A 12,677-nucleotide genomic window follows, 5' to 3' on the forward strand; every position below is an offset into this window, starting at 1 on the left:
CAAAATAAAGTCCCTAAACTCTGCCTGAATCCCTGCTTTTTTATGCCTGTTTGAATAATGCTAAGCACGCAGCAACAGCACCACAGTCAAAACAAAGCACAGCGCGAAAGTCCCTTGCATCCAGAACGACAGCCATGAGCTCCCGTGGGCTACCAAAGTGCCGAGCGGTGCTGTGGCAGGGCAAACCTGGGGTCTGGTCCCTGCTTCCCAAATTCAGGATGCAGTTTACATTTGCCCATCACTGGCTAAAAACAAGGAGAGGGAATCACAGCTCAGGACTTCTCTCTGCCAGCCATCATCCCACCACCAGGCCACAGAATTGCCTCTCCTGCACATTCATATTCCTGCATCCTCTGAAGCGCTTGCACCCAAGGCTGCAGAGCAGCTGGCTCTAGCAGGTGTGAGGCAAATTTAACTAATTTGAAAAGGAACCTAAGGAAACCTAGTGTTTTATATCCAATCTAATTTTAGCTGGTAATTAGAATGCTCCCCTGGGATGTGGAGGATGCAGGCTTAATCCCTTCTGACTGGGAGCTCATGCCTTTTCCTTCTGTTCAGGAAACCAAGGTTCCCTAAATTGTCTCCAGTAGATGCAGGTTGAGAGTAACTCCCGTGTATCTGTCCAGCCCTTCGGATTTGCAGGCAATTGCTGTAGCCACTTGGTTAATATGCAAAAGCCACCACCAAAAGCCAGCTACAGTCTCAGGAGTGGGATTGCTTAAGGGACGTCTCTGAATTACCAACCCCAGTGGAAGCAGGCATGCAGGGGCTGGAGAAGAGTGGGAGTCCATGCACAGCCCTGCAGCCCACTGTCCCTCTCTACCAGCATGGCAGCGTGCGCACAGATGCTGCCGCACCCAGAGAAGGCACCGGTTTCTCCCACCGAGCCTGGAGAGAGTTTCAGCACCGTTGTTTGCACAGCACCTACGTTTTAATGTGTCAACACCAACAGTGGGCAGGGAGAGGAGGTGTGCTGAGCCTGACCACTGGGTTGGGGTGCCTGTGGGACCCACACGATGCAGTGCTGGATCGGCAGCCCAGGCACGTCAGCTTGCAGCGGTGGCACTGGCACGGCACTGCGCTGGCTGGTGCAGGCTGGGACAGGAGGGGCCGGCTCAGGTAACCTAGGGGGCCAGCCCCACAGGACACTACATTTCTTCTGGGCACAGACCAATAGCTGGGTTTGACCTTCCTCAAGTGTAGTAGTCAGGGCTTTAATCACTGCCACTAACCAAAAACGCCTGACTTTGTTTTGAACTTGCTGACCTCAGTTTGAACCACCGGATCTTCACAGGCTTTCCCCCGTGAAATGAGCAGCCAGCCTCTTCTCATTGGACAGGTACCCACACTCCACTCGAACATCTTTTGGACACGCTGAGTAGCCTTATCTTTCTCTTTAAGCTCTCACTGAAAGGCATCTTCTCCAGCCCTCTCACCACATATTAACATCTTACCATGCGGCTAGGTGCAACAATACCTGTGTTGTGAGCGCTGAATCAGGTAGCAATCCTGGGATTTGGGGATGCGATTTTCAAATGAGTCTAAGGAACCTAAGTGATTTCAATCTAATTTAAATGTAGGAGAATTTGATACTTCATCTCATTAAGGATCTACTGAATTAGAGAAAGTTGAGAGAAGGACAAGAAGGCTGCATCCAATGAGGAGCAACTGAGTAGGCTGTGACTCTTCAGCGTGGCAAAGAGAAGAATTAGAGGGAACACAATAGACATCTATAAAATCATGAGTGGCATGGATAGGATCAACAGTAGGGACTGACTGTCTCTACCAGTACAAGGACTAGTGCCCATCAGATGAAGCTGTTGCAGCCAGACTCGAAACAACAGGAGGGGGATCTTCATGCAATGGGAGGCAGTGAAGTCCTTGCCAAAGCCATTGGAGATACCAGAAGATTATATGGACTCCAGAAGAGCCTGGATAAGTACTGGAAAGAGAGATTTGTAAGGCATGTGGGGTTATAAAAAAGACAAATCACTTAAGACTCAGGAAATCCTCTGAGCTGAAGCTAGTCAGAGCTGAGAGGGTAAACAGAAGTATCACATATGCTTGCCCTCCCTTTGCTCTTCCACAGGTCTCCTTATATCCACCATTGGCCAGAAGACAAAATGCAGGCTAGGCAGGCTTTAAAGCACTAAAGGAATCCTTATGCTTTATTGGTGGTAGGCAAATATTCTCAAAGAAGTTTCAAAAGTCCACTGATTTTGACAAGACCACTGGGTTCAACTACCTCTGAGTAAGATATTTGACTGTTAGTCCTCATTCTTGTTACCCACTCTCATGTCTAATACAGCTGTCTTTCCTCTTTTCATTGTTTTAATTAATTTTAATTAATTAATACCTCTTAATTGTCTTTAGTGCAATCTTTCAGGCTAAAACGCTTTTTCAAGAAATAACCTACTACTCTTGATTTGGTATTAAATACAAGCTTGTGACTGAATTTCTTCTGATATGCATATGTGTAGAAGAATTATTTGGTAATGCAATAGATTCAGCCAAACTAGACTAGATTTGTCAGGACAGTTTTGCAAACATATAGATTACAGAAATAACTACAAAATAGCCACCATTCATTATTTTTATAGCATGTATTTATTTAAGGCTACTTAGTTCATTTTGGCCAGCTAGCAGGCAGCGTAAAAACCCACCATCATGCTAGTGGCTTACTGTTAAACAGGGTACATGCTTCGAATACTGTATGTGTACCGATTATCAATCGCTGTTAAACACCGGACTCACTATACTGCCAAACAGAACTTAAATACAGCTTATATATACTTAATGCAGTGGTGCACTGCACATGCCCCACATAAGGAAACACCATGGACATGCCCATATTAGTCCTGGAACTGAGGTACCAGTGCTGCAAACAGGGTAAGTCCTTTTTGGCTTTAATCAGACCTCCTATGATGACAGTTAACAGACTTTTCTGCTGGAACTGTGAGATCTCATCTCCCCTCACTTGTAGATTATGTATTTTCCTAAACACAATCAGAAGCGGGTCACTTTAGTCTAGCCTTTCTAGATAGTTAAAAATTAAAGGAGAAAGTAGCTTATATTAGAGGATGCTGAGTACAGAGCTTCCCATATATCTCTCCTGCTTTATATGGAGGTGGAAATAATCTGAATGCTTAACATGAACTTTGCTGTTGTGACCTTTTTGGTTACATTTAGAGTAAATGTCTTTACTTGCCAGTTTATTCGGCTTGCAATCTATTAAATTGCAGCAATTATGGTGCAAATATTATAGCACTCTTCATCCAAATCCATTTTCAATACCACTCATTCAATCCACAGTGAATTGAGAGACCAATCATTAATGTTAAATTCCAGGTCCCACGGCAAAAAGCTGTGCTGCAACATTACTTCAACACCATTCTACTACAAGCTGAAAATGGAAGATACCAAACACAAACTTTCAGAATTTATACATTAAAAAAAGAGAAGAGAAAGAAAGACCAGTCAAAGATGTAAACGTGTGTATCAGTGCTATACTGGGATCCACACACAGCCCCACCCTCTCGTTCCTTTTCTCACTTCTTTCCCATTTTTCCCACATGGTTTTAGGTTGGCTAAGACTGATCATGAAACCATGATCACTAAGACACTACTGTCACCCAGATGTACATTTCTGCCTTTCTGCCAGAGACTACCACATATTAGTCCTGGAACAGATCATGTCGACTGTTACTCATCCACTTCAGAGCAAAGCGGATTCGGTAACATCTCATGGAAAGCTGTTTTATCCCACCCGGCTCACTGTGCACCACGGTGCTTCTGGAGCACTCACGCTGGCTTGGGTTCAGCCTCTGCTGTGGAGCTATAAGCTCCAGTGAAGGACTGAGAATGCTCAAGTAAGGGAAAAGTGGTAAATGATAATACCCTAAACTAGAACTTGTGTCTTTGAGCCAAATGTCTGGTGACAACAGCTGACCCCAACTGAAAGTAAAACGTCCACAAACTGCAACCTCTGAGAAACAGAATAATTTGATAGCTATTCCTTACAGTGATCAAAGATTTTGTTTTCCAAAAGCTGCACAACTTAAGTAATAATATTCATGCACTTGATTTTATGCAACAATTTTGCACAAGTTTCAGCTGATTTATCTACACATAAAAACTTCATGTGACTTGGCTCAGACAAAATATGCTGCTGTAGTCAGGCAAGGCACTCACAAACTGTTCAATGTCAAGCACTGTGGCAAACATTTCTTTAGCAATAAACTTCAGAACTGCAATTCATACTAAGATATTTAGACTTTACTGGCTGTGGAATATATTTTACAGGAACAAAATTTATAATATCAACAGCACCAACCTGATGCTTTATGAGGAACTGTTCCAAGCAGAGGGATATTTATAGTTGGATCTGCCATTATGCCTTTATCCAAAGAGCGCAAAGACAGGAACTCGTAGAAGTACTCAGCCTATGACAAAATAAATAAAAAATCGATATGTATTATAATTGCATTAATGGAAGCAAACTATTTAGCATATAAACTACAGCAGAAAATACCACACTTTTCATTATCCCATTCTCCGGATTTGTTTCTATTATTTCCTTGAGTACTTCTTTACGTAAGCACAATTTTCAGATATTTCCTCTTATTTCAGAGATTGCAAGTGACCATACAGTAATCAGGATGCAGCATAACAGCAAGGAAAATGGCATGCATACAGTGAATGAATATTATACAGAGAAGACATTTTTTACAACCCACACCTTTTATCTGGCAGACCACAAAAAATGTATGAACAGTAAGTAGTTCTTAAAGCTGTTTTTTGGGCAGAATCCTCCTGGAACTGACTGGTGAGCCTGGATGACCTGCCTGCACCACAAGTGCAGCTTAAGGCACATACTCACATGCATGATGCAACTGTGGCGTGAGAATATCCGAGCTTGCTCTTGGTTGATCTGCACAGCACGGCACATTGCCTTGGGGAAACAGTGCTGGGCAGTGAATAGCCACGTTACTGGAGTGCCGTGCTGCCAGGACACATATCTTGCTTACAGCTCTGACACTGCCTTGTTCAACCTCAGTTCATTAAATTATTCCAAGGGTGGAGCTGAGAGCTTTCCTACAGAGTTGGCTTCATGTCACTCATTATTACCCGCAACATAAATGATTTGTTTTGGCGATCCCCAAAAGGTGTTGGCAAGATTTAAAAAATACTTTCCACTACCTTCGTCCTACTCCTGGTATGCACCTGCATTGCAGCACAGATTGTAGGCTTTGGTACTTTCTTCCATGGGGCCCTGGCCTCTCTGTTGAGTCACCTGTTCAATATGTCTTCATATTTGATGCAAAGGGACATCATGCGTCTGCAGCGTAGCTGTACGCACCATGTACATCTGAGATGTATGCATCTCAGCAAGTCACTGGAGACTTCCACTACTGTCAGTGGCACAGCTGTGGGTATGCAAAGCAAGTGGAAACGAACCTTTTCCCTAAAGTCTGGCTTCTCATTTACCCTGAAGCATATGAGGGATCGCAGTACCTACTCTCTCAGAAAAGCACCCGAAACCTTAGCATGGGCACTGGCAAAAATGTGTCTTCATCCAGCAACCCACTCATAGTGGACAGTATTGTTACATCTGCTTTTTAGCTAAAATAGTGAAATAAAGAGAGATTAAAGCCAAAATTTTATGAGAACTTTGGGCTGATAAATGGTAGTTAATTTATGTGTACAAGATGGCAGTCAATGTCCGTAGCCAGAAGCCTGTCCTTTTTCTCCTGTAATATCCTGGCTCCCTAGTACAAGGAAGACGTGGACTTACTGGAGTGAGACCAGTGAAAGGCCACAAAGATGATCAAGGGACTGGAGCGTCTGGCATACAGGGAGAGGCTGAGAAATCTGGGATCATTCAGCCTGGAGAAGGCTGAGGGAGGATCTAATTGATGTGTATAAATAGCGGGGTGTAAAGAAGATGAAGCCAGGCTCTGCTCGGTGGTGCCCAGTGGCAGGACAGCAGGCAATGGGCACAATACAGAAAACTCTGTCTGAACCTGAGAAAACACCTTTTTACTGTGTGGGTGACTGAGCACTGGCACAGGTTGCCCAAAGAGGCTGTGGAGCCTCCATCTGTGAAGATACTCAAAACCCAACTCAACACAGTCCTGGGCAAGGGGCTCTAGGTGACCCTGCTTGAGCAGGGGGGTGGACTAGATCATCTCAAGATCAGGCTGTCTGGTCTCAGATCAGCCTCAGCCCTTCTGTGATTCTGTGCTCTGCTAACTTGGCAGCATGTGAGAGACCATCTTTCTTTAGCCCCTGGTAACACCAGCGAAGCATTCGTGAGCTGGGTAGAAAGATCATTATGAAATTCCTGATCAGCTGGCAGCTTTAGCTTCACTAGAACTCACTTTCCTAGATACACGCAGATGACAAACAGATATCTACATACATTTTCTCAAGCCTAAGTATAGCCAAGATTTCCTCACCCAATATGTCTCAAGTTGAATATTTTGTTAGAGTACAGCAACGCATCTGTCCTCGTGAACTGCCTCCTTGCAAAAAAGGAATGATTGTTTTCAGGCCGTTTCTCTGAATGGGCGAGATCTTTTAAAACCCCCCAAAAAGGCACAAAACGAGGGAAACTGCCTTGACTGGCAGCTTGTTACTTTAATAATGCCATTTCCTTCCCCCCCTGCCCCCCAAAGGGGAGCTATGCTAGAAAAAGAAGAGATCCCAAACAGCATGCAGGGGCTACACTCCGCACGGACAGTCTTCAGAGGGCATTGTGTAGGCACGGAGACCTCAGAGGAGGACTCGCAAAACAATAGGGAAGGAAGCAATGAAAGTTTGTAAGGGTGGGTTAAACACATGGAATATATGTGGGAGGGAGAGGGGACATGGAGAGAAGCAGTAAAACAGGAGATGAAAATTGAAGTCTGGGGTAATGTTCAAAAGGCTGCTTTTAATTAAAGACATTTTTTTTCCAATACAATATACCATGCCAAAATATGAAAACAAGCCATAAAGTCAGATTGTGAACATTTTTGTTTTCAAATAAAACTTTGGTTCAGAAAAATAATTATATGTCTCCACACATCTATAGAATAGTACAGTGAGTGAGTCAACACTGTACTGTCTGTTTCTCATTGGTTAGCTTTGATGTTTGGTTATATCTAAACCAGGTCATAATGGATTGGGATATTAAAACATTATGTTCTTACTATTCTAGTAAACAACAACTGGTAACTAGGCCAAAAAGCTCCACTCCCAAATTTCCATTCCAGCCACACTGTTGTAGCAGGTCAACTTGTGAGCCAGAGACCTGATTTATAGGAAAGGAACAGGAATCCCATTTTCTAGAGTCAAAACAATGCCTGAGGACAAAGACAAGAAGAAAGTTTGCTGTGGGAAAGGGGACTGATTGCTGCATGAGCCACAAGACTCATTGCCTTTCAAGGAAGGAATTCCTCTAACCAGAGTAGAGGCATAGCAGTGATTAGTGCCTGAGGCAGGACTCGCACGTTAAAAAGATGGGAAGAGACATTGCACAAGCAACAGGTGCTCAGGAGGAAAGCCGCACATTGCATTGGGGGGAGATACCTGCTCTCACCATTTCTGTACAAAGGTTTGTACATCTGCTGAGTTCACAAAAACTGGATTTCTTGAAATGATAGTATCTAAGAAGACCTGAAACACCTTAGGTAGATCCAGATAGCATGACTTCAAAGTTATGAAGCCATGTGCTGCAGAGTATGTTTGCAAATCACGTGTGCTAGACTGAGTTAAATTTTGATATAAAAATTATATACAAAAATCACAGTCTAGAGAGGCTTCACAGTGGAGCAGAGTAGTTTAACTGCTCAAACCTGTGAATCTGAAACAAGATTTGGCTGCCATAAATCCTACCTATTTGGAAAAAATCTGTCTTGACACAATCCCTACATCCAGTCTCCAGCATTGTCCTGCTGTAATTTGAGTTGATTGCCAATTAACTTGCATTAATCATCATGACTGAAAAGCAAACAACACACTCTCAGCAAATATTTACCATGCTCCAGCCTAGCATGAAATTTAGTCATGATGGTTAACTGAAGAGATAGGTCTGTGCAATTAAAATACTGTCTAGTGACTACCATAATTTGTGCTGGAAGTGGTCATTGTGAGTGAGCTGGCAGTGAGAACAAAATTTCCTTGGATATTGTTGTGAGATAAAGGGGAAAAAACATAATCTATAATCTCTTTTCCATTATAAAAACATTTCTCGTGAGTTTTGGGGTTTTTTTTTTAAGCCAGCTTATGAACTGTCTGGTACATGAGGGGCAAAATTTGGGACTGAAGCTAAATCTTAGAGGAACGGTGTTATCAGAGGTGATGGAGGAAATGGGGTTTGAGATAAAATCGTTGATATTTGACAATTGCACACTCTACATGCACGGAAGACTTTTTGGGTTTGGCGTGACTGCAGGAAGCACCCAAGGAAGAATATGCTTTACTTTTGTGTAAAGACTTTGTTTGAGACCCTCAGAAACTGAGGGAGGGGCCCCTGCAGACCTTGTGTGAGCAGTATGGGGACTTGGTGCCTTCAGGCAGCAGGTAGCCCCGCACAGCTGCCCTTTAACGGTTCCCCATGTGGGCAAAGCCCTCAGCAAAGGGAGGAAATTTCGTTTTAGGCAAATAATTCCATGGTCAGGATTAACTTTTATGGACTTTAAATGACCATTTTCTATAAATCAGAGGAATTTAAAAGGTTATAAAAATAACGAAGCCCTCTAACAAGTATTGTAGCAAACATCTGTCGGCAGTTTGGTTTAAAATGGTATACACTTAAAATTCCTACAGAACTCCACTCCTCAGTATGAGATCTACTGTGTTACAGTTTTCTTATCACTTAGATGCCATGTTGTGCCTACCTTGTTTTTGTTTCGTATTTAACCAAAGCATTCACAGGAATGTGCTTTATGTTTTCTTCATTTTACATGAAAGATGTAGGATTAGAAGTAATGGTAGTACCTAAAAGGGAAGCAGAGTAGCTTAAACTGTTGTATGTCACAGCTCAATAACCTAATGAAACCTGCAACCTTTCTAACAAAGAGAATGTGTGTTAGCTTTGCAAGTAGGTGTAAGAAATTAACTATGTTTTCTTCTCATTGTTTTAAAGAGATCAGTGCTGAGTGTCCTATTCTGTTATCAATTAAATGACAAATATATCCTGATGCCAATTTCTACATTTAAAGAAAGAAACTAATCAGAAAAGTTCCTTTTTATTCCAGATCCATGGATATTTCTGGCTATGCACCCACTAGAAGATTCTAGCATGCATTATCCATAGCAGATGCTCACAGCTGCATATGCCATAAATAAAATCACAAAGTGAGGCAATGTATGTATTTGTTAGGTGTTTACAGCATGCACCATTGCTTCTCCAAGATATTAACTGCATTAGGTCAGAGAAGTTGGTCCGTCTATGTTCCAAGATGAAGCATGAAGCAAAATGAGATGAACTTCAACGAAGAGGGGAGGCCGTAGCCGTACTGCGCGTACCAGGCTATTGAAGGAGTCTGGCCAGAGTATGATTACGTATGTCAGCAGCACATTCTGTTACTGCGGTGCAGTCTAGACACTGCTGTAATGAACAGCATAATGATGCCTCCTTAGACAAGCAGATAACAAACTGCCTACAAGGTTTTATTTTTCTGCTAGAGAAGGCAGCTTTGCCTTACCTGTTAATTGGTCCCATCACAGAGTGGGTAAACCATTTCTTGCACCTCAGTGTGACACTCAAAGAGACTAGCCATCAGCCTCACAAGGTAGTCCCAAAGTGGGAGGCATGCTTAACAATATGAAGTGATACAGAAACACACTCTGAGAAAACCAGTTAACACAGAAGACAGGATAACTGGCCCATTTTCCAGTATCGGCTGCTAAGGGTATGGGAATGAACCAAAGCAGCAGTTTTAACAAAAGCAGAGATGCACACAAAAGGAAAACAGAGATATTTTGGTGTTTCTAAAAAAGAAGGACCCAAATTAGAAGTCAGCAAAGTGGACAATCTCAAAGAAAAACACATTATGTGACAGTGTTAATTACACAATGCTGTGGTGAAATGCACACAACTCTGCAGAGCCTGTTTTATGCCTGCTTTCTTCACATTAAGAAATTTGTGGCAGACTGAAGAAAATCCATTCACGAGGAAGAATAATTTTTTAACAACAGAGTGAATCCCTGCATGCAACTTTCAACAATAACCACTTGTGGTTTTAATGGTTTTAGAAGAAGAATGGTACAAAAACTCTCTGATTTTGTCAATGGAAGATGACTAACTGGTGCTTAATGTCTCCTGTGGCATGCGACTATGGATGGCAAACCAGATCCTCCAACAGAATGATTTAGAAAGCTGGAAAAGAGAAATTTCTTGTTTGCTATCAAAAGGAGCCCCAGATTTTGAAAGGTGACACTGGAGGCTTCCAAGAATGCTTTGCACAGGAGAGATGGATGGAAATCTTTGCAGAATACATTAGCCTTTCCTCCAAGTAATGAGAAAAGAATTTCTGTAAAGATAAGTAATATGAAGAAATCACTGTCAAGAAGCTTGATGAGGCCACAAAGTAATAGCTTTAGATTATGTTTAGCAATTGAGTTTTTGGCAGTTGTCTGCTCTTTGGGAGCCATGGGAAACAGGGCAGCTACTTTGTCATTTTGAGCTGCTATTTTCTCTCACCACACCTTGAGCTCTGGAAGCGCTTTAGTGTTTGAAGAGGTCATTTGAAACCAACCTGAGACTGGAAGCTGAAGGGCTTGGCAGAAAGAGTGGGGTATGAGAGGGACACCAGTGAAAAAGAAAAATCCAAGTACACCAGCAGAGCGTTAACTTTGAAACTCATTCTCACGTGCAGGAAAAGCAGGCTACCTGATACAGAGGGCCAAACAAATGCCTATTGCACATTCCTGTCATCATTAGCCTGCAAATGAAAATACAATTTTGGTTTAGATCAGAGTCAATCCCTTGATGCAGTAGGTAACTGCAGTGGGGATGGTGGGGCTGTTCCACAAGGCTCAAGCCTTGGAAAGCAGCATACGGGCAAACAGATCCACAATAATTTCCAGGTAAGTACAAGCATGCTGATACAAAGGCATGTGGCATACAGGATTTCTTGAAAAACAGTCACAATAAATTTACAGCCCCTCATTGAGGGAAGTCTTGGAGTTTCTCATTCCTTCACTACCTTGCTTTATTTGGAAACAAAAGAGAAAGCAAGAGAGCACAACTCCCCATATTTAGAGGTTTTCTTGTTTAACAGATTTGCTGTAATGTATTTTATTACTGCTTCACTAGAGTTACTTTTGAGAAAATTAAGCTAAAAGGAAACAAAATTTTTGTTATCAAAGGGTTTTGATAATATGCACAGTTAATTACATCTTGAAAATCTCTAAGGAATAATATTTCTCAGCATGAACCAGGCTGGAATGTATACATGGTGCACAAGTTTCCTTTAAATTGTTTTCCCCTATGTCTTACAGATTAAAATTAGATAACTCTGCTTTGGGGAAGGGGAGAGAAGCAAGCAATACACCAAAAAGAGAAATAGCATTAAGAGTTCAGATTAAAAAAAGCAAAATATACACAAGTCTCCATGATATTCAAATATTTAATGAAACATATTGTTCTGGTATCCTGAGAATTGGTAAAAGCTGTTCTCCTGAAGTTATTTCTTGTTCTGGCACAGCAAGGGCTAATTCATTCTTTGGTCACTCAGCAAAAGATCCGTGCTCTCTCCAGTGGAGATTTCATGATCAGGGATGTCCAAAATGCCCACTTCCTCAGGCTAATAAAAAGGGGGGAAATTATCACTGCTCCTTAGAGAAAGAACCTAAAATACTGTCTCATCAGGTTAGTTCCTAACAAGACAATGCTGTACAGGTCTGCTACTGGCAGCTGCAACACATCTATGTGGCTCTATCTACATTGAAAATAAACTGTGAGGTTATTTTCTTCCCCTCACAGCTTGAAAATATAAGTGAAAACCTGGGCTAGCTGGTCCTGGGAGTGCATCTTCACATAGGTTACAGACTGCTTGCATTTTCAGGCTCTGGATAGATTTATTTATAATTAACAAACTAGCCTGAAAATTCTTTTCAGAGATTGTCAAATAATTTCAATAAAACCTTTACAATTAGGGAAATGATTGCACTAACAAGTATTTAGACTAATTACGATGGAGATCTGAGCAGGCACTACATTTAATTAAACAGAGTATTTTTAAAAGCACAAATGTAAACCTTAGAGATTGTGGCTCATCCGACATGACGAGAGAAAGTTCACAGCTGAAGAATAAGCTAATCCACCTCTCGCACGGTGGTAAACATGGATAATGCACACAGATTCATTTTGGCCGTGCTTCAAACTTCCAGCCCTTTATTCTTAAGCCTCACAGGACAGCTTTGAAGTTGAGGATAAAGCTCCTCTAGCACACCATTACCAAAGAACAACCTTCTGATTATGGTCTCATGAAAGTGTAATCAATAGCTTACACAAGTTAAAAGTGTGGCAAACAGTAAAGGTCACGTAATTGGGCCTTTATTGAGTCCATGTGTTTCACTCTTGGCTTTAACTGGCACTCCCGTATAATAAATAACTCTCCCCAAAATGTAAGCGATGAACTTTCTCAAAAGTTATGAAATCTCGCAGCAGCTTCTGTCAGACTGGA

At 42.0% G+C, this 12,677-nt stretch overlaps 1 protein-coding gene across 1 annotated transcript in view; it reads right to left on the reverse strand.

The window, feature by feature from the left end:
- Positions 1-12,677, reverse strand: part of WIF1 (Wnt inhibitory factor 1) — a 46,067-nt gene that overhangs the window by 16,967 nt on the left and 16,423 nt on the right. The window contains exon 3 of the mRNA XM_075727633.1: positions 4,334-4,442. Within this exon, the coding sequence (XP_075583748.1) occupies positions 4,334-4,442 (109 nt within the window). The remainder of the gene's footprint in view (positions 1-4,333; positions 4,443-12,677) is intronic.

The sequence above is a fragment of the Pelecanus crispus genome, chromosome 1 (assembly GCF_030463565.1).
Source record: "Pelecanus crispus isolate bPelCri1 chromosome 1, bPelCri1.pri, whole genome shotgun sequence".
NCBI classification, from domain to species: domain Eukaryota; kingdom Metazoa; phylum Chordata; class Aves; order Pelecaniformes; family Pelecanidae; genus Pelecanus; species Pelecanus crispus.